Raw genomic sequence first — 27,555 nt, 5'->3', positions numbered from 1 at the left:
AGAATTCCCTGGTAAAGCCATCTGAGCCCAGAGCTTCTGTTTGGGAAAATTTTAAATTATGGATCCAATTTATTTCATAGTTATAGAATTCTTCAGAGTTTCTGTTTCTTCTTGTAACAGTTTTCATGGGCTGTGTTTTTCTGGGATGTTTTTATTGAAAATACATTTTGGATGTATTGCCATGAAGTTGTTCTCAATGTCCTTGTATTACCTTTTAATGCGTGTGGGACCTGTAGAGCCCTGTCACCCCTCGCTCGCTCTCCTGATCAGCCTCATTGGGAGTGATCAATTCCATTGACCTCTCAAAGGACCCTGTGCTTTCCAGGCCACCCACACGGCCCCTCTGCCTGGCTGTCATCCCTGAGGGGACGGCCTCCTCCTAGATTGCCTGGAATTCTGAGGTGCAGCCCTTCAAGAACCCAGCCTGAGAGAGAGAGTGAGAGAGTGGAGCTCTTGGTGGGCCCTGAACCCCGTTTTCTAAGCCCAGCCTACAGCACGATGCGGAGCACCATGGGGCCCTCAGCTGCCTCAGTGCCTGATAGCCAGGCTCGTATCCCTGGATGCCTCAGTGCCTGACAGCCAGGCTCATATCCCTGGATGCCTCAGTGCCTGACAGCCAGGCTCGTGTCCCTGGATGCCTCAGTGCCTGACAGCCAGGCTCGTGTCCCTGGATGCCTCAGTGCCTGACAGCCAGGCTCATATCCCTGGATGCCTCAGTGCCTGATAGCCAGGCTCGTGTCCCTGGATGCCTCAGTGCCTGACAGCCAGGCTCGTGTCGCTGGATGCCTCAGTGCCTGATAGCCAGGCTTGTGTCACTGGATGCCTCAGTGCCTGATAGCCAGGCTTGTGTCCCTGGATGCATACTGACTTCCAGATCTCGGCCTGGTGATTCTTTGGATATTGATTATCCTCCAGTTCTTAGAAGTACATTTTTGCAACAGGTCATCCAACTTTCCTAATTTCCCACTCAAGAGTAATGGTTTTAACAAACCAAGTCCAACATCATAGGAAGCATTAGCTCTTCTCTATATATTAAATTTGTAAGTGGTTGTGTGTGCACACAAAGAAATTCTGTCTCTAATGAGTCAGTAGTTTTTAGTGGAAAAATGAAACAAACACATAAGGGTGTGTTTCTTGTGAGGATCTTCATACTTGGGTGCTGATGTTCACAAAGATTATCACGTGACAAAATGAAACCCATGAGTGGAAGAGGGAAGGAAGATAGCACAGCCTCCATCCATCCCACAGAAACGCACTGAGCACCTGCTGTGTGCGGACACGCGCTGAGCACCTGCTGTGTGCAGACATGTGCTGGCATGGGGAGGGAGGGAGTTCTCTGAGGAAAGACCCTTATGCTTGTGGTCTACACCCGCTCCTGTGACCTCCTGTGTGTGTTATGTGTCCATGTAGACATACAGTTTGTATTTCCTGGACCACCTGGTCAAGGCCCTGCAGAAGATGTGCCTGCACGAACTCACGGTTCCCGTCCTGCAGTTGGGGGTGCTGATTTCGGACTCCGTGGTGGGAAGCAAGGGCCTGTCGGATCTCTACCACCTTCGGTGGGTACAGCTCCTTTTTCAGAGTGTGATTTCCCCAAAGCAATACAAAAATAAACAACATGTTAAGGTATTAATTCTGTAGTTGACTGTGTAAATAATAAAGTCCCTGGGACTTGAACACCAAGTAAATAAAAATATTTGAATATGAAAATGGTATTTTTGGTTGGGACGGGAGGACTATTTGATCCCAGGAGTTTGAGACCAGCCTGGGCAACATAGCAAGACCCCATCTCTACAAAAAATTTAAAAAATATATTAGCCAGGTATGGTGACACACACCTGTTGTCGCAACTACTCAGGAGGCTGAGGCAAGAGGATCACCTGAGCCTAAGAAATGGAGGCTGCAGTGAGCTATGATCATGCCCCTGCACCCTAGACTGGGCAACAGAGCATGATGCTGTTACTAAAAATTTAAAAGATAAAATATGATATTTTTATTTTAAAATTTCTACCTGATCCTTAGGAGAATATTCTTGTTTTAAGGAAATACAGGCATATCTTGGAGATATTGCAGGTTGTGTTCCAAAACAAAACAAATATCACATTAAAACAAGTCACATGAATTTTTTGGTTTTCCAGAGTATATAAAAGTTAGGTTTACACTATTCTGTAGTCTATTAAGTGTGTGATAGCATTATGTCTAAAAAATGTACATACATCCATTTAAAATGTATGTACTAAAAATGCTAAAAATGCTGGCATTTTCTTAAAATAAGACAACAATAAAATTTGCCACATGGATCAACTCTTTCACAAAAGATTTCTCTGTAGCATGCAATGATGTTTGATGGAATTTTACCCATGGCAGAAGTTCTTTCAAAATTGGAGTCAGTCTCTTAAATGCTGCTGCCACTTTATCAACTCAATGTATGGAATATTCTAGGTCCCTTTTGTCATTTCCAGTGTTCACAGCATCTTTACCAGGAGCAGATCCCATCTCAAGAAACCACTTTCTCTGCTCATCCATAAGAGGCAATTCCGCATCCATTCAAGTTTTCTCTTGAGATTGCAGCAATTCAGTGCCGTCTTCAGGCTCCACTTCTGATTCTACTTCTCTTGCTATTTCCCCCACATCTGTAGCTCCTTCTACTGAAATCTTGGATCCTTCAAAGTCATCCATGAGGTTTGGGATCAACTTCTTCCAAGTTCCTGTTAATGTTGCTATTTTGGCCTCCTCCCATGAATCAGGAATGTTCTTAATGGGATCTAGAATGGTGAATCCTTTCCAGAAGGTTTTCAATTCACTTTGCCCAGATCCATCAGAAGAATCACTCTCTGCGGCAGCTATAACTTTATTAAATGTGCTTCATAAATAGTAAGACTTGAAAGTCGAAATGCCTCCTTGATCCATGGACTGCATGGGTGCGGTGTTAGCAGTGGTGTTAGCAGGCACTGAGAAGGCATTCGTCTCCTTGTACATCTCCGTGAGCACTCTTGGGTGGCCAAAGCATTGCCAATGAGCAGTACTATTTTGAAAGGAATCTGTTTTTCTGAGCAGTAGGTCTCAACAGTGGGCTTTAAATATTCAGCAAACCATGCTGTCAACAGATGTGCTGTCACCAGGCTTTGTTGTACACTTACGGAGCACAGGCAGAGTAGATTGAGCATCATTCTTAAAGGCCCTGGGATTTTCAGAATGGTGAATGAGGATTGGCTTCAACTCAAAGTCCCCGGCTGCGTTAGCCCCTAGCAAGAGAGTCAGCCTGTGCTTGGAAGCTTGGAAGCCAGGCATTGACTTTTCTTCTCTAGCTCTGAAAGTCCTAGAAGGCATCTTCTTCCAATAGAATGCTGTGCGGTCTACAGTGGAAATCTGTTGTTTAGCGTAGCCACCATCCATGCTCTTATTAGCTGGATCTTCCGGCTAACTGGCTTCAGCTTCTCCATCAGCACTTGCTGCTTCACCTGGCACTTTTATGTGACAGAGACAGCTTCTGTCCGGAAACCTCACGAGCCCACCTCTGCCGCTTCAAACTTCTTCTGCAGCTTCCTCACGTCTCCCAGCGTTCATGGGATTGAAGAGAGTGAGGGCCTCGCTCTGGATGAGGCTTCGGCCTGAAGGAATATTGTGACTGGTTTGATCTTCGGAGCAGACCACGGAAACTTTTTCATACCGGCACTGAGGCGGCTTCACCTTCTCGTCATTTGTATTCATATGTTCCCTGTAGGAGCTTCTCATTTCCTTTCAGAACTTTCCCTTCGCACTTACAACTTGGTTAACTGGTGCAGGGGGCCAAGCTTGCAGTCTGTCTCCACTTCTGATGCACTTTCCTCACTGAACTGAATCATTTTTGGCTTTTCTTTAACGTGAGAGACGTGCGCCTGTTCCTTTCTCTGGAACACTTAGAGCCCATCATAGGGTTATTAACTGGCCTAATTTCAAAATTTCTGTGTCTTGGGGAATAGGGAGGCCCAAGGGGAGGGAGAGAAATGGGGGAGTGTCCAAGCCGCAGAGCAATCAGAGCCCACGGGACATTTATCGACTCAGTTCACTGTCTCATATGGGCGTGGCTGATGGTGCCCCAAAACAATTACAATGGTAACCGCAAAGATCACTGAACACAGATCACCGTAACGCAATCATAATAATGACAAAGTTTGAAATATTTTGAGAATTACCAAAATGTGACACAGAGACACCGAGTGAGCAGGTGCTGTGGGAAAATGGCGCCGATGGACTTGGTCGCTCAGGGCTGCCCCAGACTTTCAATTTGTAAAATATGCAACATCTGAGCAGCGCAATACAGCACAGTTTGATAAATGGAGGCACCTGCGCCCTGAAGGCTCCGGGAGAAAGGCTGCAAGTTGCATCCTTAGCTTGCTCAGATATCCCAGGGGCGGGCGCGGGAGAGGAAGCTGGAGCAGGTGTGGTCACAGGGCCAAGAGGGGCCACCGGGGCCCGCACAGGGATGCTTCCTGGTGTCTGTGCAACTTTCCTGCTTGCCTGAAAGCATTTTACAAGAATAGGGTTTTCAACAGGAGTGGTGGCTTCTCTGCTTATTGTGGTGGGTGCTGAGCCCACCTGAGGGCCTCCTCTTCTCCTCGGACGGCGTCCAGGAGGCAACAGATAATGCCTCGCACGAGATCTGTGAAGGAGCGGGAGAAGAATCCCACCTGAAATTTGATGGAGCTACCGGGCACTTTTCCCTAGTAATTTCGCTTACCTTTAAAAATGATTGAAAATACCATCCAAGTGTGCCTCGATGTGTTAGTTGGCCGTTTTCTGTGAAGCACACTAGTAGCTTGGTTTCTGGCTCCCTCTGCGCCCGTGCAACACTGACTCTTTCGGCCACACTCCCCGCAGCCTCGCCCACGCGTGCTCCGAGCTGAAGCTGAGAGAAGCAGCCGCGCGCCATGAAGAGGCGGTCGGGCAGGTGTACGTCAGCGAGCTGGAGCAGGCCAGGTGTGTGCAGTCCCACCCTGCGCCGCCTGGGGTTTGAGTCTCGCCCTTGGTGCGGCCAGGTGAAAGCCAGCTGCGCGGCCACCCTCTTCCCTGGACTCCTGCCCCTCTGGGGAGAGTGAGCACTTGGGGGACACGGCTGTGGCCGGTTCTCCTGGGTCGTGATGGAGGTGGGTTGTGGGGAGGCGCTCCTCACAGAGGGAGGGAGGGGCGGTGAGGGGGGCTCCCCAGGGTGGCCCGAGCCCCTCCCCGGAGGACAGAAAGGCTGGCTGCCGGGCCCTGGACCCTTGGGCGCTGGGTGCTGGGCGCCGGGTCCTGAGGCAGTGCTCGGTCAGGCCACTCCCGTCTCCGGCAGCCTTCAGGCAGGAGTTCACTTCAGAGCTGTTGAAGTTTACTAACATCAGGCTGTGTAACAACTAACTCTCGTTAGTGTAGCGAATCACTTTTAGATGTAGAGACCATCTCAGAAATACTTCTGTGCTATGATTGTATACGGTTCTGTTTTTATTAGTTTTTACAAGATACTTTTTAAAATTACATAAGTGATACATTTTATAGTGAAAATCTTAGAACATGTAGATAAAAGAAAGAGGAAAATAAAGCTCACGATTGGCCCCATCATTCAGCATAACCCTGTTCGTATTTTCACTCATGCTCTTCCGGCCATTTCCCCGTTACATCGAAACAGATGCTGTTATGGTGAAAGTGGAATTAAGCTCTCTATACCCTTTCACTTAGCGGCCTGTGGTAACCAGCCTTCACCTGCAATGTGAACTTTGCATTTTTCAGTACCGTGAGTTATCTGTGCACCATGAGTTATCTGTGCAGCCCGGCTGAACATTGGAACTGTGTCCACACTCTCCTGGTATAAGGGACGTGGAGCAGTGTCCCAGGAACCTGGTCTTTGGCCCGGTTGTCCTCACAGCCCTAAAATAACTTTGGAGCAAAGGAGTTGTGGAGGCCATAGGGTCCTGGTTCCCTGCTGTTCATTTGTTTACGAGCCGTGGAGGGTGGCAGATGGCAGAGGCCAACGCGATGTGGGGTGGCCAGCGCGGTGTGGTGTGCTGGGAGCAGTGACGTCTCGGCGGCAAGGGGGGCCTCGACTTGGAACGCGCGTGGCCGGGGAGGCCTGGGCAGAGGGGCGTGCAGGCCTCGGGAGAGGGTCAGAGGTCAGAGGACGAAAACGCCCTGGGGCTGGGCCTGCCGGGTCTTGACCTCTGCTGTGACCCCCTGCTGGCCTGTCTTCTAAAGGACCTCTCTGGACGTGGTGTGGCAAATGGCCAGGGCCTGGTGTTCATGGCACAGGAGAAGGCGGGACAGCTAGGGGCCGTGGCCGGGGCCAGGTGGAGCAGCGAAGGGGAAGGTAGCAGACACCTTGAAGACCCCGCGGGAAGGCCGAGCGGGGAGCAGGAGCCCACCCAGGGACCTGTAGTTGGTTCCGAACTTTCAGGTGGGGGTGCCCGCGGGAGGCACAGCGGGGCCGGGGCTGGGCACGCCGGAGAGATGGAGTCGGAGATGCTCATTAAACACCTGTCAGGCTGTCAAACAGCAGCTGGACATGACTTTGGAGTTTGGAAGAGAGAACCAGTGATGGACACAAATTTGGGAGTCAGATGTGCCGTTAGATCCTGAGGATTTAAAAAAATCTTTGTAAACACTCGCGTGAAGAATGTAATTGTGGCTGTTTTCGTTTGCGTTTCTTTGGTTACTCGTGAAGGGACATTTTCGTGGCCATGTGGCTCTTGCGTATTGTCTGTTTTCCTCGCATTAGCTGCAGAAAAGAGATCGCGTTGAAAAAAGAGAAAAATAAGGAGCCTTTATTAGAAGAAAGCCTGCCAGCACTGAATGAGCAGACACTTCCCGTCCAGCCGGGGGAGATCAAACCACTGGAAGCCAAGGACAAGGTAACCTCAGCGTCCAGAATCCCTCTGACCCGCAGCCCAGCGGGCGCCGGTGCCTCGTGGCCATGCAGGGCTGCAGCTGAGCCAGGCGTCAGTGTGTGTCAGTGTGCGAGGGGCCGGCCTGTGTGTGTGTCAGTGTGCGAGGGGCCGGCCTGTGTGTGTGTCAGTGTGCGAGGGGCCGGCCTGTGTGTGTGTCAGTGTGCGAGGGGCCGACCTGTGTGTGTGTCAGTGTGCGAGGGGCCGGCCTGTGTGTGTGTCAGTGTGCGAGGGGCCGGCCTGTGTGTGTGTCAGTGTGTGAGGGGCCAGCCTGTGTGTCTTTGTGTGAGGGGCTGGCCTGTGTGTCAGTGTGTGAGGGGCCGGCCTGTGTGTGTGTCAGTGTGTGAGGGGCTGGCCTGTGTGTCAGTGTGTGAGGGGCCGGCCTGTGTGTGTGTCAGTGTGTGAGGGGCCGGCCTGTGTGTCAGTGTGCGAGGGGCCGGCCTGTGTGTGTGTCAGTGTGTGAGGGGCCGGCCTGTGTGTCTTTGTGTGAGGGGCTGGCCTGTGTGTGTGTCAGTGTGTGAGGGGCCGGCCTGTGTGTCAGTGTGCGAGGGGCCGGCCTGTGTGTGTGTCAGTGTGTGAGGGGCCGGCCTGTGTGTGTGTCAGTGTGCGAGGGGCCGGCCTGTGTGTCTGTGTGGGGCCGGCCTGTGTGTCAGTGTGCGAGGGGCTTCCCATGAGTGATTTCTCCTCCCGTGGGCCCTGGAATTCCCCGGGAAAGATGAGCTTTATGTGCACCACGGGCCTCCCTGGAACAGGCCTGCTGGGCGCCTGGGCAGAGGCTGAGAGAAGGTGGGGGCAATGAAGAGGGGGCTCCGCCTGGAGGTCCCGGTCATCTGACAGAACTGGTTCTCCCACCACCTGGGTTTCCCTCAGCAGGAGAGCACAGCACCCCTCTGCATTTGCCCATAAAGGAAGGTGACCAGCCTGGCTCCTAACCCAAAACGCAGTTACCGTGGGAGCACCATGGAGGGGCAAAGGCCATGCTTCCTGTGACCTGGCAGTCAGGACAGGACAGGGGCTCAGCACAGGACCTGGATGCAGAACACAGCAGGGCGGGGCTCAGCCACCGCCCCAGGCCGGGGGCTCTGCTTAGCGAGGAGAGGCTGGGGGGATGCGGGGTAGGCCCAGATCCTAGTGCAGGGGCTCAGCCACCGGCCCACACCCGGGGCGCCCTAGCAAGGCCGGGTGCACAGCCGCAGGCAGGCCCAGATCCCAGGGTTGTTCGGCAGCAGGAGGTGGGGCAAGGGGTCCTACACCCCAATGTGTGTGTGTGGAGTAGCAAAGGCTCTGCATGGCTAGTGGTGGGCTTGGTTGGCTGCAAGGGGATTCGTGAGAAGAGAGAGGTGCACAGGGTGCAGGAGGCCTGTCGGGGGAAAGGCAAAGGCCTGAGCTCTGGCCTTGGGGCACACGGGGAGCTTGCGAGGCGCCCATGGTGCCTAGGCCAGCAGGGAGCCCTGGGTGTGGTGTGGCTCCCTGTGTGGTACAGACGGCTCCTGAGCCAGAGCCTGTCCCGTGAGACTCAGAGGTCACAAGTGTCAGGACCGTGCCGCCTGGGGCTGCGGTGTCTTACAGATTTTGAAGATGAATGGGGAGACCGGGAGGGACCTGGATGGGACGTCCTTTCCCCACCTGTGGATGCTGAAGGCAGAAGTTCTGCTGGAGATGAACCTGTACCAGCCTGCACGGCTGCTTCTGTCGGAGGCTTACCTGGCTTTCCAGGTGAGGAGCCCCTCCCAGCCCATCACCATCCACAGCCGCTCCCAGCGCACTGTGCACAGTGGAGGGACCGCGGGCAGAAGCTTGGGCTGTAGCGTTCAGCTCTAGCAGGGCCACGTGCCTCTCTTGTCTGGGTCCAGCTCTCTGCGGGAAGTCAGTCCTGTGCGTCCTCTGTCTGTCCGTCTTTTGCTCTGCCACTCACAGTTTGCTGAAGTTTCTATTTCCAGTACCTGCTGTGGGTCTCTGCAACCTCTCGTTTCTCTTGGGTGTCAGTGGCTCCGCTCTGCCTCCTGCCACGGTCAGTTTCTTACCTTCTGAGGCTGGACGAGAACTTGGAGAACCCCAGAGGGTGTCTCTGCCAGAAGCGCCACTTTGTTCTAGAAGGCGGATCGTGTGTGGGGCCGCCTGGGTCCAGGAATCCGGGCCTGGTCTGGTCTTTGTTTGTTTTGCTCTCACTCCCTGGATGGGACCCTTACGGTCCCCAGCGAAAGCCCTGGGACGTTTGCTGAGGCCCCGTCTCCCCGGCGGGCGCTGCACCTGTTTGGTCTTAGCTGGTTGCTGCCAGGCTTTGTGACATCCTGCTCTGCCCTGAGCAGCCAAGCCCAGCTGACAGCCCTGAGGGGGAGTACGGACCTCGGACCCTTCACCTCGGCCCCTCCTCCTGGGACTGGCCCTGCAAACCTCAGCAACGGAAGCCCCAGCTGCAGCCTCCTCTCCTCACCCTGGGCGCCTGCACTCCCCCGGCAGGGATGGCAGCCCCAGGAAAAAGCCAGATGGATGGAGGCCCACAGGTGCTTTTCTCTGTGCAGAGTGTAGTTGCCAGTTTTTGCCAGCACTGACTGCCCTCCAAACTCACCTCAGACACATGGTGACATCTTCTGTCCAGATTTTAGAGTTGCTTTCACTGGGAGGGTGAGGCAGAGCTACAGAACCAGACAGCCTGTCGCTTGTTTTGAAGAAAAACTCCAGAAAAAGAGGGTCCTAGAATGGTATTAAAAGTCAGTGATGCCCATAAAAGCCTTGAGAGGTTCAGACTTTTATCTCTGGCACTGAGGGCAGGTGCGTGCAGGTCTCTGGCACTGAGGACAGGTACGTGCAGGTCTCAGGCAGGGGGACAGGTGTGTGCAGGTCTCAGGCACTGAGGGCAGGTGTGTGCAGGTCTCAGTCACTGGGAACAGGTGTGTGCAGGTCTCAGGCACTGGGGACAGGTGCGTGCAGGTCTCAGGCAGAGGAACAGGTGTGTGCAGGTCTCAGGCACTGAGGGCAGGTGTGTGCAGGTCTCAGGCACTGAGGGCAGGTGTGTGCAGGTCTCAGGCACTGAGGGCAGGTGTGTGCAGGTCTCAGGCAGGGGGACAGGTGTGTGCAGGTCTCAGGCAGGGGGACAGGTGTGTGCAGGTCTGAGGCACTGAGGGCAGGTGTGTGCAGGTCTCAGGCAGGGGGACAGGTGTGTGCAGGTCTGAGGCACTGAGGGCAGGTGTGTGCAGGTCTCAGGCAGGGGGACAGGTGTGTGCAGGTCTGAGGCACTGAGGGCAGGTGTGTGCAGGTCTCAGGCACTGGGGACAGGTGTGTGCAGGTCTCAGGCAGGGGGACAGGTGTGTGCAGGTCTCAGGCAGGGGGACAGGTGTGTGCAGGTCTCAGGCAGGGGGACAGGTGTGTGCAGGTCTCAGGCAGGGGGACAGGTGTGTGCAGGTCTCTGATAGCAGGGACAAGTGTGTGCAGGTCTCAGGCAGGGGGATAGGTGTGTGCAGGTCTCAGGCAGGGGGACAGGTGTGTGCAGGTCTGAGGCACTGAGGGCAGGTGTGTGCAGGTCTCAGGCAGGGGGACAGGTGTGTGCAGGTCTCAGGCACTGAGGGCAGGTGTGTGCAGGTCTCAGGCAGGGGGACAGGTGTGTGCAGGTCTCTGATAGCAGGGACAAGTGTGTGCAGGTCTCAGGCAGGGGGATAGGTGTGTGCAGGTCTCAGGCAGGGGGACAGGTGTGTGCAGGTCTGAGGCACTGAGGGCAGGTGTGTGCAGGTCTCAGGCAGGGGGACAGGTGTGTGCAGGTCTCTGATAGCAGGGACAAGTGTGTGCAGGTCTCAGGCAGGGGGATAGGTGTGTGCAGGTCTCAGGCACTGACAACAGGTGTGTGCAGGTCTCAGGCAGGGGGACAGGTGTGTGCAGGTCTCAGGCAGGGGGACAGGTGTTTGCAGGTCTCAGGCACTGAGAACAGGTGTGTGCAGGTCTCAGGAAGGGGGACAGGTGTGTGCAGGTCTCTGATAGCAGGGACAAGTGTGTGCAGGTCTCAGGCAGGGGGATAGGTGTGTGCAGGTCTCAGGCAGGGGGACAGGTGTGTGCAGGTCTGAGGCACTGAGGGCAGGTGTGTGCAGGTCTCAGGCAGGGGGACAGGTGTGTGCAGGTCTCTGATAGCAGGGACAAGTGTGTGCAGGTCTCAGGCAGGGGGATAGGTGTGTGCAGGTCTCAGGCACTGACAACAGGTGTGTGCAGGTCTCAGGCAGGGGGACAGGTGTGTGCAGGTCTCAGGCAGGGGGACAGGTGTTTGCAGGTCTCAGGCACTGAGAACAGGTGTGTGCAGGTCTCAGGAAGGGGGACAGGTGCATGCAGGTCTCAGGCACTGAGAACAGGTGTGTGCAGGTCTCAGGAAGGGGGACAGGTGCATGCAGGTCTCTGATAGCAGGGACAGGTTTGTGCACAACTCAGGCAGTGAGGAGAGGTGTATGCAGGTCTTTGATAGCAGGGACAGGTGTGTGCAGGTCTCAGGCATTGGGGACAGGTGTGTGCAGGTCTCTGATAGCAGAGACGGGTGTGTGCACACCAGGGTCAAAAGGGAGCTTGTCCAAGGAAGGGACTGAGGATGCTGTGGACAGCTATGGAAGGGACATACATGGGTGCAGCATTCTTTTAGCCGCAGCCACAGGAGAGAGCCAGCCTCTGCTGGGGCCGCAGGGCTGGAGGTGTGGAAGAGCTCCTGGGAGCTCCCGGGGCAAGAGTCAAGCCCCCGAGGTGGGCAGAGGCCCAGTCTCCCTCACCCCGGGGTCGGGAGGCAGTGGGAGGTAGTGAGAGCCCTGGGACTTAGGGAGTGAGTCTGCCGCATGCCGGGGCCTCCGTGGTCCTGAGCTCTGGGACTTGGGGAGTGAACCTGCCTCATACCCGGGGCCACCATGGACCTTGGAGCCCAGCCCCAGGACAGACGTGATGGGTGCTGGACTCCTGCGAATGCGGGGTCGCCACCTTCCTTCCTGCAGCCGCTGTTTTGCAGGGACTTTGTTTCACAGCAGGCGCTTCTGACAGGAAGTTGTTTGTTTCCTTGATCTTTCCCGCCCTCTTGCCTAAAGGCCTCCTACCTCCTGTCCTCAACTTTGCCCTCAGCTCACCCTGGCTTCTCAGCCACATCCACACCACAGAAAGCCTGCCTCCATGTGCTGCCCTCCCCTCCCGCCCCTCCTCACCCTCAGCCAGTGCAGCCCGGCCGCCCCGTCCCCCTCCAGCCTCTCCTGAACCTGCTCCCCCAGGCCGGTGACGGGAGTGCGCTCTGCCCTTCCACCCTGGTCTCTCCTCCGCGGGGCTCTCTCCGTCCTGCTGGTGGCACCCCTCCCCATTCAGGCCCACCCACACAGTGGCCTTGTCTCTCGGGGGTCTGACCTCCCCTGGGCTCTCCCGCTGTAGCCTCAGCACTCAGCACTCAGACCCCCGCCGACCTCAGAGGTCTCCAGGCTGGAAACATCTGCCTTGGGGGTTGTGACTGCTATTGTACTGCCCACTCCTCAGGACAGGGCTCTGCCCCCCCGACTCAGTGTCGGCACTGGAAACCCTGGCATCAGCCTCACGCACCCCGCACCCCGCCCCACCCACCCTGTCCTCTCCCTGCCTTCTGGGCACTCCTCACCCCCGGCCAAGCTCTGTCCCACCTCCGCACCCTCCTCCTCTCCATGTGGAAGCCCCTGCCCGCCCTGTCGCCGGCCTCTGGCCCACTGTAGCTGCCCTCAACAAGCCCCGCAGGGGCCCGGCCCCATTGGACCCTTGCCAGCCCTGCTCTCTGGGCCCAGCCACGAAGGGCCTCCCCCTCTTCCCTCCTCAGAGGCCTGCAGCCCCCTGCCAGGCTTGGTCCAGAGGCCAGGAATGCCCTTCCACAGAGCCCAGCCGCCCACCTGCCTACCCTCAGGCCACCTGACTGCCCACGAGGCTGCTATGGACCCAGGCCCTGCCTACGCCGTCTGACGGTCACAGCCATGCCCAGGTTCATGCAGGCTGTGGCGTCCAGGTGGATCCTGTGTCGGGCAGGGGCACAACTGGGGCATGCCTCCCTAGTGGCTGGGGCCCCTCCCTTGTCCTGGGCATCTAAATGCATGGAACGGCCAGAGATGGAGCCCTCAGCAGCTGGGACACCTGCTCTCTGGCGGCGGGTAGCCCCAGCTCATCAGCCCACCCTCCCCTCTGTCCCCACACCTGCAGCTACACCTGGGAGGGGCCTGCCCAGGTCCAAACAAGCACACAGGGCCTCTTGTTTGGCCAGAAAGTGATACATGGGAACAGGACGCTGCCTTTCCACTGCAGAAGACACCCGGGCAGCCCTGCAGCTGGGACCGGCTTTCCCGCCACCGCTCCCGTCCTCTCCTCACCCTCTGACCAGCACCTCTCTGTTCTTAGCACAGTCTGCCCTGTATTTCTGTCCCAGATCATGTGGCTGCCCAGCTCCCTGGCTGCAGGCCCCCGGATGGGCAGGCCGGGCTCTGGGAGGCTCTGAGCTGCTCAGCATCCGTGTCCAGGTGTGGCTGTCCCAAAGCCTTTCGCCCCAAGCGGGAGCCCCTAAAAGACAGGGCCAGGACTGGGCCAGCAGGAGCCCCAGGAGGCTCCGGGGACGAAGTTTCCTGCCGCTCAGCTCAGGCAGAGAGAGACAAATCCCCCCGAAGACCAGCCAGAGTGGGGCTGTGCCTCCCTGAACGCCGATTCCGCTCGTCAGCTCCTCACTGAAATATAATTAAATGGAATGAGATACAGTCATGCGCGCTGCAGCTGGTGCTGACTCCAGAGAAACCTCTGGAGGGCGGGGAGGCGGGCGTCCCACTCGAGGAACCACAGGGGGGCAGGAGCCGGGTGGCACTGCAAGTCCTGCCAGGGAGTGCGAGGGCGGCCATGGGCCCCACCCTTCCGCTGCCAGCGTGAGCAGCCCTGTCTTCCCCTCACCTGGTTCCTCTGTCTCTGCCTCTCTGTCTCCCTCTTCCTTCTCTCTGCCTGCTCCTGTCTCCCTGCCTGCACACATCTGTAGAGGAACCCAAGCATGTCTGAGTTTCTCTCCTTCAGGAGCTGGATGAGCCTTGTGCAGAGGCCCAGTGCCTGCTCGTCCTCGCACAGTTGGCCAACAAGGAGAAAAACTATGGACAAGCCAAGAAAATGATCGCACAGGCCCAGCACCTGGGCGGAAGTGAGGAGTTCTGGTACAATTCCACTCTGACCCTGGCAGAGGCGCTCTTGTCCATGGAACACTCAGGAAGGGAAGCTACGGTAAGAGGCACGGGGACCTGGGGCTGCATGTCGGGTGCCGGGCCAGGTGCTTGGTGGAGAGGAAGGGCGTCTATGGGGCTCTGCCTGGCAGACCGCTGATGACACGCCTGGATCCATCCCTGCCCCACCCTCAGACACACCCGTATCCACCCCCGCCTGTCCTCAGGCCCGTATCTGTCCCTGCCCGCCCGTCCTCAGGCCTTTATCCATGCCTGCCTGTCCTCAGACACACCCGTATCCACCCCTGCCTGTCCTCAGGCCCGTATCTATCCCTGCCCGCCCGTCCTCAGGCCTGTATCCATGCCTGCCTGTCCTCAGACACACCCGTATCCACCCCTGCCTGTCCTCAGGCCCGTATCTATCCCTGCCCGCCCGTCCTCAGGCCTGTATCCATGCCTGCCTGTCCTCAGACACACCTGTATCCACCCCTGCCTGTCCTCAGGTGTGTCACATATTTCAGAAGCTCATCAATGCCTTCAAGATCCTCAAGAAAGAAAGACCAAACCGATTGCCTTTACTGGAATTCATGATCACAGATCTAGAAGCCAGGTAACTCTTTGTAAGAAACACTGTTCATTAGCGTGAAAGCTGTGGTTTCCTCTTTTCCATCTGCAATTTTTGTGCCATACGTCAAGTCTATGCAAGTTCAGAGACCCACGTCATGGGGCCACATATCCACAGCTTTCCGTGCAGCTCCAGAAAGCTCCAGAAGTTTCCTGAGCTTGCTTCAGACTTTCTTTGAGAAGTGGACCTTCCATCCACATGTCCCGTCTGTTTGGCTTAGAAAGTCAACTTCAGGGCCTTGGGAAGGGCCTGGGAAACCTTTTCCTCTAAGTCTGTGGTGTGTCGGTATAAATTTGTAGGGAGTGTGTTCTTACAGCTTTCACAAAACCCTTGTGGCAGGCACGCCTCCCTCCTTGCCATTTATCGACGCCCAGGCTGGAGTGCAGTGGTGCAATCTCAGCTCACCGCAACCTCCGACTCCCTGGTTCAAGTGATTCTCCTGCCTCAGCCTCCCGAGTTGCTGGGATTACAGGCACGTGCCACCATGTCCGGCTAATTTTTGTATTTTTAGTGGAGATGGGGTTTCACCATGTCGGCCAGGATGGCGACGCCGTCTCTTCTAAATCAGAATCACAGGCTCCAACGCAGCGCACCTTTTCAAGGAGCTGGCTTTGGTTTACAGACCCCAGCAACACGGATTTCTGCCTGACTCAGGCTTTCCTTGTGTTCTGCTTCATCTTTGTGGAGCTCCCTGCATCGGCGCGAGGGCAGCCCAGGGCCCTGCTGTGGCTGCTCCGGGGCGGCGGCCTCATGCCTGTGCTCTCTGCCTCCCTCCCGACCTTGCCCTGGGCCCCCCAGCTGCAGCGTGTGAACAGCCCAACGCTTCAACGTGGGTTTCTGTTCCACTAGTGAGTCAAGTAGGAGAGGGTTTTTGAATTTCCGCCTGGATACAGTGCCTGGGGTGGGGCTTGTGAGTTTCTGATTTTATCACATGCGATCACAGAATGAGGCCCATATGATGTTGATTTTCGAGAAATGCTCCGAAAGCGTTTCTCCGAGCATCCCTGGATGAACACTGGGGAGAACAGCGGCAGCCCAGCCGCAAGCCCTGACGCGGCCCTGGGGCTTCTGACTCCAGGCCCCAAACCGTCCCTCCGTCAGGTGCCTGAGCCTGCGGGTCAGAGTTGCGCAGCACTCAGCGGTCACTGAACCCACAGAGTGCTCGTTGCTACTGAAAGAGATGGATGATGGCCTGTTGGAAATTGAGAGAAAGTTTATCGACTATGGCTGCAAAGAGAATTGTGTTGACGTAAAACTAGAGCGTGCGAAGATCAAGAGGTAAGGCTGCCTCCGCGACCCCTGCACGGGAGTCACTGCTTCTCCCACACACAACACGCCCAGCGCCATCCTGCCTTCTGGGCCTGGCTCACCCCGGCTGCACCCCCGCGGGGTCCACAGGACCCTCCCCTGGGAAGCTCTCGGCTGCCGCCTCACTCACACGTTCTGATCACATGCCCAGCCCTCCCCGTCGGGGGAGCCCCCGTTGCCCCGACAGGGCCTCCTTCTGGCCCCAGCCCTGCGGCTGCCCACACCTTCCTCGAGGGCATCCACATTGGGCCTTGCACCTCCAGCCCTTGGCAGACACGCACAGACATACAGCACCACCCACCCCCACCAGCCACAGGCACACGCGCATTGCACACACGTGCCCAGGCCCAGGTCACACGCGCACATCCCGAGCACAGCCCTGAGCTGCTTGCAGGGCCCTGACCTCAGGAGGTGGCCCTGCCCTGCATGGCTCTGTAGCGCGGCCGCAGGCGGCATCTCAGGGGCTGCTCCCACCGAGGGCAGGGCCAGCACAGCCTTGATGCCAGCCGTCCCCACCACAGCAGCTGCCAGCCACTCCCACCCTGGCAAAGCCTCCCTGGCCCCGCCCACCGCCCTGCCTCCAACCTGGGGCCGCCCCCAGCAAAGCCTCCCTGGCCCCGCCCACCTCCCTGCCCCCAACCTATGGCCCCCGGACTTGTCCACACGCGAGCGTCTCGACACGGCGGGCCCAGTGCGGGCGTGTAGAAGCCTGCGCGAGGGAAGCATAACCCACCACAAGGTCTGACCTGAGCCGTGTCTGTTACTGTGGATGTCGTACATTGTCCTTGCAGAAGTTCAGTTAGCTGATCAGACCCAGCCCGCTGGGTAAAGCTGATGCTGTGGAATTGCTTCAGCAAATCTCCTTCAAGCGCAGTTTTAATTTTTATAACCATAATACACTGTACATACTGCATTATTCCAGCTTCTTAAACCTCTAAGACGTATCGAGGATGTCTTTACATGTTAGCTATTTTAAAACATCATTTTAAGCACTAATAAAATACACAGTATGATAGAAAATGACATATTAAACATTTAGTAATAATAACATAATGTTTTAAAATTCCATTCTTATGTCTTATAAAGGTTACGTGCCCAGAACGAGAAAGATGAAGAACAAAAAACTGCCTATTACTTGGAAGCGTATGGCCTGGCCCAGGGTGCCGTAGCTGAGGAAGAAGGGAGGCTTCACAGCATCCAGGGCTTATATGGCCTGGCCCAGGGCGCCATGGCTGAGGAAGAAGGGAGGCTTCACAGCGTCCAGGGCCTATTGTCACTTCAAGACGTAAGCAGGTGTCCTGGTTCCTGTGCACACTGGGTCACTCCCACCGGGATATAAACCCCACTGTAACTTACCTTACAAGCCAGCTGACTTCTGCTTCTAGCTGAAATGGAGTAACAGGGACCAGATACTCCCCCATCTGAAACAACGAAAAAACAAACAGTGTATGAAACAAAGATTTTGAAAACACTAGACGTCAGCAATGACAGGCAGTGGTCTCCGAGCTAAGGTCCGAGCTCACCACGGCGGCTCGGGTGGAGTCCGCTGGTGACCTGAGTCACAGGATGGAGCCGAGAGCCTGGGGAGAGCCAGGCACTGCCACTCATGGGACAGAGCCCCGGGGAGGGGAGGGCAGGAGAGGGCTGCACAGAGAGAAAACCCCAAGACCTTCGGGGGAGGCCCCAGAGTGTCCTACCAAGGACTGATCAGCACATTCTTGAGAGGAAGCTACCCCATGCTGGGGAAGAACCCACCCAAAAGGGTTCTAGGGTGGGAACAGCACCTACTTCACCAGCCGGATTGGAAAACCTCATGATCCCTGGGGCATCGGGCAAAGCAGACACAGGGCCTTGCCTCAGTCGGGGGTCATTAGGCCTGGGTGAGCCCCGCTCCAGACCTGCCTGAGAGACCCTAGAAAGCAGACCTGAAAGGACCCAGCTATTTCCTTTGAGAAGATAACTGTCCCGGAACAGAGCCCAAGCCTGAAGAACACATACAGGAATGCAGAAATGCCCACCAGACCCCAAAGGAAGACAAAGCCCAAATGTCTGGCAACCAATAAAATATTGCCATATAGAAAAGCAGGAAAATAGGAAGAATAATTGATCAACCAAAAGCAAATTGATCAATGGGCACAGATATTATAATTGGAAGACAAGTTATCACTGTATTCTATATGTTCAGAAAGTTAAGTAGAAATGGTGAAGATGTAAAAGGAAGAAAACCCAAACTTTCAGGGTGAAAACCACAACACAGGAGATGAAGAAGGCACCAGGTGGGGTGAATGACAACGATGGCAGGAGAAAACATTGGAGAACTTAGAGACATAGCAACAGAAACTTTTAAAAATGAAGAGAAAATGAAATTGAACAAAAATTAAAGTCACACAGTTTTAAGTGCACGAATATAGGTGTAATTGGAATCCTGGGAGAAGAGGAGAAAGTAGAATGAACAGAATAATTTGAATAACTAATGACTGAAAAATTTCCAAATTTGATAAAAATAAATACAAACCCACAGATCCAAGAAGCTGAATGAGTCCCAAGCACAAGAACTAGAAAGAGGAATGAAACTATATCAGGGCACACCATAACCAAACGCTTTAACACCAGTGCAAGAAGAGCATCTTAGCATCAGCCAGAGAGCACTGCGTGTTGTGTGCAGAGTGGCAGAGGTGAATGGCGCAGCTTCCCGCAGAAGCAGTGTAGCTGAGAGCCCAGCGCAGGGACCTCTGTGAAGGCTGAGAGGAAACACTGCCAACCTGGAATTCTGTACCCAGAAAATATGATTCTTAATGAAAGTGAGATAAAGATGTTTCTCCAAACACTCGAGAGCTGAAGGAAGGCGTCCTCAGTGGCTGCGCCCTGCAGGAGCTCTTGGAGTCCGTCCTGCAGGCAGAAGGAAGCCACACCCACTGGAAGTGTGGATCCACACAGGTGCATGGAGAGCCTCGAACACGTAAACTCCAGGGGAAATTGTGTCCAATTCTTCTTCTAAAAATCACTCTAAAAGATAATTGGCTGCTTAAACAATGATAACAATGTAGCATGGGGTCTCTAACATGTAAAAATGTACGACAACAATAGCATAAAGATTGGGAGGTCAGTAACAAATGCAAGGTTTCTATGCTTTGCGTGAAGTGATATCATACACTACATACCAAAACAGCCACAGAAATACCAGAATACAGATGTATGCTGCATGAGCCAAGAAAGGAGATAAATGGAAATCATAACAAGTATTCATTTGTCCCCCTGAAAGCAGAAAAAAGAAAAAGAATAAAGGACAGGTGAGACCAACAGAAAATAAACAGCAAGATGATAACCTTAGACCTAATCATGGAATAATCACATGAAATTTAAATAATCAGAACACCCTCAGTTAACAGAATCTATCAGATTATATAAAAAAGCAAAACCCAACTATGGGCTACCTACAAGAAAGCCACTTTAAATATTAAGACATAAATAGGTTAAAAGGGGAAGAATGGAAAAAATGTACCATGCTAACACTAATGAAAAGAAAGCCGGAGTGGCTATATTAACAACACACACAGCCGATTTTGGAAAAAAGAATATTACCAAGGATAAACAAACTCATTTTATAGTGCAAACGGCTCAACCAGTCAAGAGGCTATAAATGCAAACATTTCTGTAGCTAATTACAGAGTTTCACAATCAATGAAGCAAAAACTGATAAAATTGCAACGGAGAAATAGACAACTCTACAATTACAGTCAGATTTCAGTTCCTCTCTCTCAGTATTAATAGAGTAAGTAGCCAGAAAATCAGCAAATCACTAGAGGATTTGAATTTGAACAACACTACCAACCAATATGACCTGAAGATATTTCTAGAACGTTCACCCAACAACAGCAGAATAAGATGCTCTTTGTGTGCACATGAATATGTTTCAAGATGGACTGTATTTTGGACCATAAAACAAGTCTCAATAATTTTAAAAGATTTAAGTTATATAAAATATGTACTGGTGCCACAATCTAAATTAGAAATCAGAAACAGAGAGATAGATAAATCCATAGAAACAGGGCAAGGAGGATGAGGGATGATTTTTTAATGGGCGAGGGGTTTCCTTTTGGAGTGATGAAAATGTCGTGGAATTAGAGATGATGGTGGCACAATGTTGTGAACGTGTAGGTGCCACTGAATTGTATATTTTTAAACGGTTAATTTTGTGTTATGTGACTTTTACCTCAATTAAAAAAAACAGAAAGCTGGCCGGGCACAGTGGCTTACGCGTGTAATCCCGTCACTTTGGGAGGCTGAGGAGGGCAGATCACGAGGTCAGGAGATCGAGACCATCCTGGCTAACATGGTGAAACCCCATCTCCACTAAAAATACAAAAAATTAACCAGGCATGGTGGCGGGCACCTGTAATCCCAGCTACTCGGGAGGCTGAGGCAGGAGAATGGTGTGAACCTGAGGGGGAAGAGCTTGCAGTGAGTGGCGATCACGCCACTGCACTCCAGCCTGGGCGACAGAGCGAAACTCCATCTCAAAACAAAACAAAACAAAACAAAACAAAACAAAACACAGAAAGCTATGTATGCACGAAATGCCAAAGATTTGAAAAATAAATAGCAAATGTCATAATAACTGTGGGCCACAGAAGAAATCAAGGGGGAAAGTATTTTGAACTGAAGGGAATTAAAAAACACCTATCAAAGTGTTTAAGATGTTGCCGATTCAATACCGAGATGGAAATTTACAGCACTAAACACCTGTAGGAGAAATGGGAAAAGATTCAAATCAATTACTTCAGCCTGCACCTTACAAAACTATAAAAAGAGCAAACTCAGTTCCCAAATAAGCAGAGGAATAAAAATTAAAGATCTGAGGGGCAATCGACCAGTGAAATAGAAAACAGAAAAATAAAAGAGAAAAGTAATGAAACCAAAGCTAGTTCTTTGAAAAGATCAGTAAATTGAAAAACTTCTAGTCAGACGGATCAGAAAAAAAAGATGACATAAATTACCACGATCAGAAATGAGAGACACAATTTCTCCATGAATTCTACAGATATTGAAAGGATAAGGGAATCATATTACAAACAACTTTATGCTAATATGTCTGCCAACTTAGATGAAATGGAAAAATTCCTTGAAAGCATGAACTACCAAAGCCCACTCAAAAAGAAAGAGATAGCCTGAGTAGCCCTATATATTTTAAATTTTTAATTTGTAATTAAAAGCATTCTCACAAAGGAAACGTCAAGCCCAGATGGCTTTACTGGTGAATTCTGCCAAATATTTAAGAAAAAATAATACCAGTTCTACACAAATTATTCTAGAAACTTGAAAAGGAGAGAATACATCCCACTTTTTCTATGATACGAATATTACCTTGATACCAAAACAAGATAAAAACATTAACAACAACAAAAAGCTACTGACCAGCATTCCTTGTGAGCAAAATTTTAGCAAATTAAATCCCACAATATATAAAATGGATAATACATCATAACCAAGCCAAGGTTACCCCAGGAATAGTTTAACATTCAAAAATTAATTAATTTTACCATATTTTTTCAAAACTAACAAAAACCATATGATCATCTTTGTGGATGCAGGAAAAGCATTTGACAAAATTCAACACCCATTCCTGGTAAACACTCCTAGCAAACAATTAATAGAGGAAAACTTCCTCAACCTGATAAAGGACATCTATGAAAAAGCTAGAGCTAACGTCACAATTGTGGGAGAAAGACTGATGCCCCCTTTCGATAAGGACGAAGACGAGGATGTGCCCTCTTCTCACCTGTGTTCCGTGCTGACATGGGAGTTCTGGCCTATGGAGTCAGGCAGGAAAAAAGGAAATTAAAAGCATCCAGATTGGAAAGGAAGGAATGAAACTGTTTTTATTCACAGATAACATAGTTGTCTGCGTACACAGTCATATGCAATCCACCAAAAAATAAAGCTACTACTACTGAGTTTAGTAAGGTTGCAGGATATAAGAACAATATGCAGATATCAGTTGTATATTTCTACATGCTAGAAATAATCAGACATTAAAAATTTTAAAACAATTTTATGACAGCATTTAAAAATGAAATCTGTCCCAAAAATGTGAGAACTTGTACTCTGAGAACTACAAAAGATAACTGAGAAAAATTTGAGAATACCTAGGTAAATGGAGAAACGCATCATGTCTGTGGATCAGAATTTGAGAATGCCTAAGTAACTGGAGAAACATACCATGTGTGTGGATCAGGATCTGAGAATGTCTAAGTAAATGGAGAAACATACTGCGTCTGTGGATCAGGATCTGAGAATCGCTAAGTAAATAGAGAAACATACCACGTCTGTGGATCAGGATCTGAGAATGTCTAAATGGAGAAACATACCACGTCTGTGGATCAGGATCTGAGAATTCCTAAGTAAATGGAGAAACATACCACATCTGTGGATCAGGATCTGAGAATGCCTAAGTAACTGGAGAAACATACCATGTGTGTGGATCAGGATCTGAGAATGTCTAAGTAAATGGAGAAACATACCGCGTCTGTGGATCAGGATCTGAGAATTCCTAAGTAACTGGAGAAACATACCATGTGTGTGGATCAGGATCTGAGAATGTCTAAATGGAGAAACATACCACGTCTGTGGATCAGGATCTGAGAATTCCTAAGTAAATGGAGAAACATACCACATCTGTGGATCAGGATCTGAGAATGCCTAAGTAACTGGAGAAACATACCATGTGTGTGGATCAGGATCTGAGAATGTCTAAGTAAATGGAGAAACATACCGCGTCTGTGGATCAGGATCTGAGAATCGCTGAGTAAATAGAGAAACATACCACGTCTGTGGATCAGGATCTGAGGATTCCTAAGTAAATGGAGAAACATACCAGGTCTGTGTGTCAGGATCTGAGAATGTCTAAGTAAATGGAGAAACATACCACGTCTGTGGATCAGGATCTGAGAATAGCTAAGTAAATGGAGAAACATACCAGGTCTGTGTATCAGGATCTGAGAATGTCTAAGTAAATGGAGAAACATACCACGTCTGTGGATCAGGATCTGAGAATTCCTAAGTAAATGGAGAAACATACCACGTCTGTGGATCAGGATCTGAGAATAGCTAAGTAAATGGAGAAACATACCACGTCTGTGGATCAGGATCTGAGAATAGCTAAGTAAATGGAGAAACATACCACGTCTGTGGATCAGGATCTGAGAATTCCTAAGTAAATGGAGGAACATACCACGTCTGTGGATCAGGATCTGAGAATTCTTAAGTAAATGGAGGAACATACCACATCTGTGGATCAGGATCTGAGGATACCTTGCACATGAACGTTCGCAGCAGCTTTATTCTTAGTAGCCCCAGAACTGGAAATAAAATATTTGAATAGATAAGCAGGGTGTGGCACGTGCACACGGTGCACCGACGCCGGCTGTGAGAGGGAAGGAGCGTGCGTGAAGCCGTGTGGGGGAGTCTCACGGTGACTTCACCGAGGAAAATGAACCAGACGGAAAGACTGCACTCTGTGCGCGTCCACTTAGGTAGAGTTCTGGAAAATGCCAAGGAATGCAGGGTGCCGGCAGGCAGCTAGGTGACCGGGAGGGAACACGAGGGGACGCGAAGAGATTTGGGGTTAAGGGCTACTGCATTATCTCGAAGGTGGTGATGGTTTCACGGGTGTATTCGTGATCAAAGTGTGTCAGTTTTCCACTGTAGATCTGCTCAGTTTGTTATGAGTTTCTTATGTCGGTTATGCCTCGTCCAAGTCGTGGGGATGTAGATTCAGGCTTACCAGAAGCTTCCGTGCTTCAGAGGCACGCCTGACCCCCTCAGTTGCAGAACGTCAACACGCCCCTGATGAGGAAGCTGGCGCGCCTCAAGCTCGGCCTCGTGGAAATGGCTCTGGACATGCTCCAGTTCATCTGGGAGGAGGCCCACGGGCAGCAGAGTGAGCAGGGGTCCCTGGAGAAGCTGCTGGCAGACTATCTGCAGAACACCAGTGACTACACTTCCGTTGGCCTGGTAATTGCTGGGGTCACAGATTCCCGGTGGAGGGAGCGCCAGGCCACAGTGCAGCTGAGGGGACCCCCGTTCCAGCAGGAGCCGTCTCCACCACTGTGCACCTGGCGGTGCGGGTCAGCTGGGGACCTCTTGCAGCAGGGGGAGGTCCCGGGCATTGTCTCACCATTTGAGGAGACTGAATTGGCTCATGAAATCGAGGTCCCATTGCAGGGGTGTTTCCTATATGACCCACAGCTGCCCTTCCCGACTCATGAATTTGCTCTGACTAATTAATTCGTATTAATAATTAATGCATATGTGGATTAAAGAGCTCAATAGAGGTGGACTCCATTTTGGTAAAAAAAAAAAAAGTTGAATATGTAGAATGTTTTGAGGGAAATATACATTCTTCCATTTTAAGTTTTCTGAGACTTCATGAAACATGACTCAAATTAATTTACATAAGTATAAATGGACCAAAGACGGGCCTAAAACTGATTTGTCAGCGAGCTCTGAATTAAGGTTCTATGAGCAGACGTCTGTGACCCCTACACCAGAGCCCCGGAGACCCTCCCTGCGGGGCAGGGCTTTCTGAGAGCTCCCCAGTGTCCCCACCCACAGGGGACAGCAGAGGGTGGGCTCACTGGGTCCCCTCGGCAGGGTGGGCAGTTGCCCTTGGGGTGGCAGCTGTAACGTGTCTGTCTTTTCGAAGCAATGGTTCACACTGAAGCGGACTCTAGCACACGGGGCACTGGCACAGCTGGGGAGCCTGCAGCCGCTGAGTGTGGGCTGTGTGGAGATCCGCGCCCGGCTCCTGGGCCTGGCCGGGAGGGCCCTGCACCTGCTGGCCATGCAAGCTGACCCTGTGCGCCCTGCCTGCTACTGGGAGGAGGGCCCCTCGGTAGGTGCTCTTGCTTCTATCCCAAGTCTGGCTCCGACACCAGTCACCCGTGCCTGAAAAACACAAGCGAAGTGTTTGGGACTCCTGTGATTGTAGCAGACAAATCGTGTCATCCTCCATTAAGAAGGGCATGGCCCCAGGAAGAGAGAAAAATGTAGGCAGTAGGCGTGAGGGAAGAAATGGGGCTGGCAAAACTCAGGCCTTCCGGAACAGACTTGGGAGGGAACCACAGCGTCTGTGGAGTAGGCAGGGAGGGCAGGCGGGCACTTGGGTCGGCCCGCAGCAGCACAGAGCCAGCCCGCCCCAGCACGCAGCCCGCCCCAGCACGCAGCCCGCCCCAGCACGCAGCCCGCCCCAGCACGCAGCCCACCCCAATCAAGCCCTGCGCTGGCGAGCGTGGAGCAATGCAACTGGTGTGTCCCGCAGCAGCGGCTCTGGCCAGGCCCCGCACAGGGACCTGGGGAGCTCAGAAGCTGCAGGAGTGGCCTAGGGTGGGCCTGAGCACCGAGCGCCATGGTCCCCATGCCAGTGCACAGCAGGGCCAGCCCTGGGCAGCCTTGGCTCCCCTCCATCCCCCACCCCCTACAGCCCAGGGAGGCTGCTGCCTCCGTGCCCAGGTGGCTCTGAGAAGGGCGGTCGGGACCTTCTTCACTCTCAGCCCAGGGCCCACCCTTCTCCAGAAGGCTGCAAGGCTGCCCAGCAGGGCTGAGTCAGCTGCAGGAGTGACCTGCTCCCTCAGGACCCTGGTGATGGCCCCTACAAGCCACGCAAGCCCCCAGGTCACCTACCTAAACACCTGTGCAGATGCCAGCTCCTCCCCCGGAAGGCACCTGCCCCAGCAGAGAAGCTGGGCTCGTCCCCACACACCAGCTCCTCAGGAAGACGCCCTCAGGGACTGGAGCAACCACGCCGTATGTGCCTGGCTCCATGCCCAGGGCAACCCCCCCACCAGGTGCCGTGCAGCCCTGGGTCGGCCCTGAGATGTCTGTCCTGCGTCTTCAGGACCTAGCACAGGACTTGATGTACCTCGAGTGAATTGATGGAATCGAGGCTCTGCGTGCAACCAGCCTCCATTGGCCTGCTCGGGTAGCGGGTGGGCGGGGACCAGAAGCGAGGGTGGGCGGGGCCTCCTGTGAGCTGCGTCCTCATCCGTGAAGGCTGCTGATGGTGCTCCAGCGAGGAGGGGCCAGGGCAGAGCAGACGTCAAGTCCTGTGTGGAGGGCGCAGGGGTCTTCCGCGGCCCCCGCCCCATGCAGGCCAGGCCGGGACGTACCTGCCTTTTGCTGTCCTTAGATATGATTTATGTTGTTGTCCAGCTTCTTGAAATCAAAGCTTAAATCAAGGTTTTTCTGGGTTTTTTCTTGTATTCAAGGCTGTATTTTTCCTCTAACCCCCATTTTAGTCTCCCAAGTTTTGATACGTAGGATTGAGACGGTCTAGGGTTGCTGGTCACGTTGTCTAAGGTGTTATCCGAGCTCGTTGTCCATCGTCTCACAACCCAGAAAATGAAGGCGCGTGGACACAGGGAGAGGTTGCAGCGAAAGTTTAATAAGTGAAAGAAAAAAGCTCTCTGCGGCGGAGAGGGGGCCCAAGTGGGCTGCCGTTTTCACAGTTGAATCCAAACGCTTTGATAAGAAAGTCCGCTCGTCTCTCTCGCTGTTCTTGTGACTTCCTTATCTGTGCCGCTGCGGGTGTGTCTTTAGGGAGCACAAAGCGCGCCTCTCTTGTTTGCGCAGCTGTGGGTGTGTTTTGGATAAGCCCCCACCCCCTCCCACAACCCATGCAGGTTCCCTCGGAGCCCACCGTGTTCATGCCTGAAAAGGGGAGGAAACTTTCCTTGGCAGCCGGCTGATGACCTGGAGAACGAAGGCTTCTCTGCTGCCCTCCCTCCCCCCCGCTCACCAGTGCTGCCGCAGCTTGGTTTTGCCTGGCAGCTCTCTCTCTGCCTGTGGCTGTGACATTTCAGGCTGTTTCTCCAAAGACCAGCCTTGGCTGTCGGCCTCACTGACTTTTCCTTTTCTCTTCCCTCAGTATTTTCATTGTCTAAGTCCGTTTTATAAATTCCATTGCAATTTCTTGTTTGACTGACTTGATGATTGTATCTTGTTTAATTTCAAGGCGACTGTTTCTCATGGGTCTATTTTCATGACTGACTTCCTGTTTAATGTCCTGGTGGTTGAAAACACACCGAGTGGTCTCGGTCCTGGGGACTCTGCAGTGGCTGCACGTGGTGCAGCCCTGGTTGGTTTTGGTAAATGTTCTGCACACGCCTCAACGGCGTGTGCTCTGTCGAGAAAGGGGCCAGGCTCCGTGCATGTCCGGTGGCCACGGCTGCCCTGCCTCCAGCGTGCTTGCCGGTTTTTGCCTGCATTCAGGCAGCCTACTGGAACGGGGACATGTCCATCACTCCTTCTCCATTTCTATCAGTGTTTTCTTTATTTTGACGCCTGATCACTGGGTGCATATACAGATTTGGCGCTGCAATACCTTGTGTCCCGAAAACCCAGGGGGCTCCCTCTCAACCCAGGTTCTTCAGGGGCTGCCAGGGCTTCCTATACCCAGGTGGGGCTTGTGTCTCAGCCAGACCAGGGGCCCCTGAGGGCTGGTGGATGCCTCGGCCTCAGTGCTGGCTGGTTCCGGGAAAGGTGTTTCCAAAGGACAGGAACGAGAGCCCCCTGGGAATGT

At 53.0% G+C, this 27,555-nt stretch overlaps 1 protein-coding gene and 1 long non-coding RNA gene across 6 annotated transcripts in view; one reads left to right on the top strand and one right to left on the bottom strand.

The window, feature by feature from the left end:
* CFAP46 (cilia and flagella associated protein 46) overlaps nucleotides 1-27,555 on the top strand; it is a 215,699-nt gene that overhangs the window by 132,133 nt on the left and 56,011 nt on the right. Inside the window, exons 33-42 of the mRNA XM_055093516.1 lie at nucleotides 1,411-1,559; nucleotides 4,861-4,959; nucleotides 6,728-6,860; nucleotides 8,463-8,609; nucleotides 13,905-14,105; nucleotides 14,548-14,654; nucleotides 15,771-15,947; nucleotides 17,064-17,262; nucleotides 23,802-23,990; nucleotides 24,682-24,870. Of these exons, the coding sequence (XP_054949491.1) occupies nucleotides 1,411-1,559; nucleotides 4,861-4,959; nucleotides 6,728-6,860; nucleotides 8,463-8,609; nucleotides 13,905-14,105; nucleotides 14,548-14,654; nucleotides 15,771-15,947; nucleotides 17,064-17,262; nucleotides 23,802-23,990; nucleotides 24,682-24,870 (1,590 nt within the window). The remainder of the gene's footprint in view (nucleotides 1-1,410; nucleotides 1,560-4,860; nucleotides 4,960-6,727; nucleotides 6,861-8,462; nucleotides 8,610-13,904; nucleotides 14,106-14,547; nucleotides 14,655-15,770; nucleotides 15,948-17,063; nucleotides 17,263-23,801; nucleotides 23,991-24,681; nucleotides 24,871-27,555) is intronic.
* On the bottom strand, nucleotides 5,021-27,396 carry LOC129393258 (uncharacterized). 5 transcript variants are annotated; one of them, XR_008620053.2, is made up of 4 exons: nucleotides 25,659-27,396; nucleotides 17,334-24,923; nucleotides 9,463-9,587; nucleotides 5,021-6,727 (listed from the first exon to the last, which is right to left on the bottom strand). It is a non-coding gene; the product is annotated as an uncharacterized LOC129393258 (long non-coding RNA). The 5 variants fall into 5 exon arrangements; XR_008620052.2 differs by lacking the exons at nucleotides 5,021-6,727; nucleotides 9,463-9,587 and adding an exon at nucleotides 15,649-15,861 and having other exon boundaries at nucleotides 25,659-27,391; XR_008620051.2 differs by lacking the exons at nucleotides 5,021-6,727; nucleotides 9,463-9,587 and having other exon boundaries at nucleotides 16,462-17,398; nucleotides 22,397-24,923; nucleotides 25,659-27,323.

Source organism: Pan paniscus, chromosome 8 (genome assembly GCF_029289425.2).
Source record: "Pan paniscus chromosome 8, NHGRI_mPanPan1-v2.0_pri, whole genome shotgun sequence".
Taxonomy (NCBI): domain Eukaryota; kingdom Metazoa; phylum Chordata; class Mammalia; order Primates; family Hominidae; genus Pan; species Pan paniscus.
The sequence above is the reverse complement of the archived record's forward strand: the minus strand, read 5'-3'. Positions and strand labels throughout refer to the sequence as shown.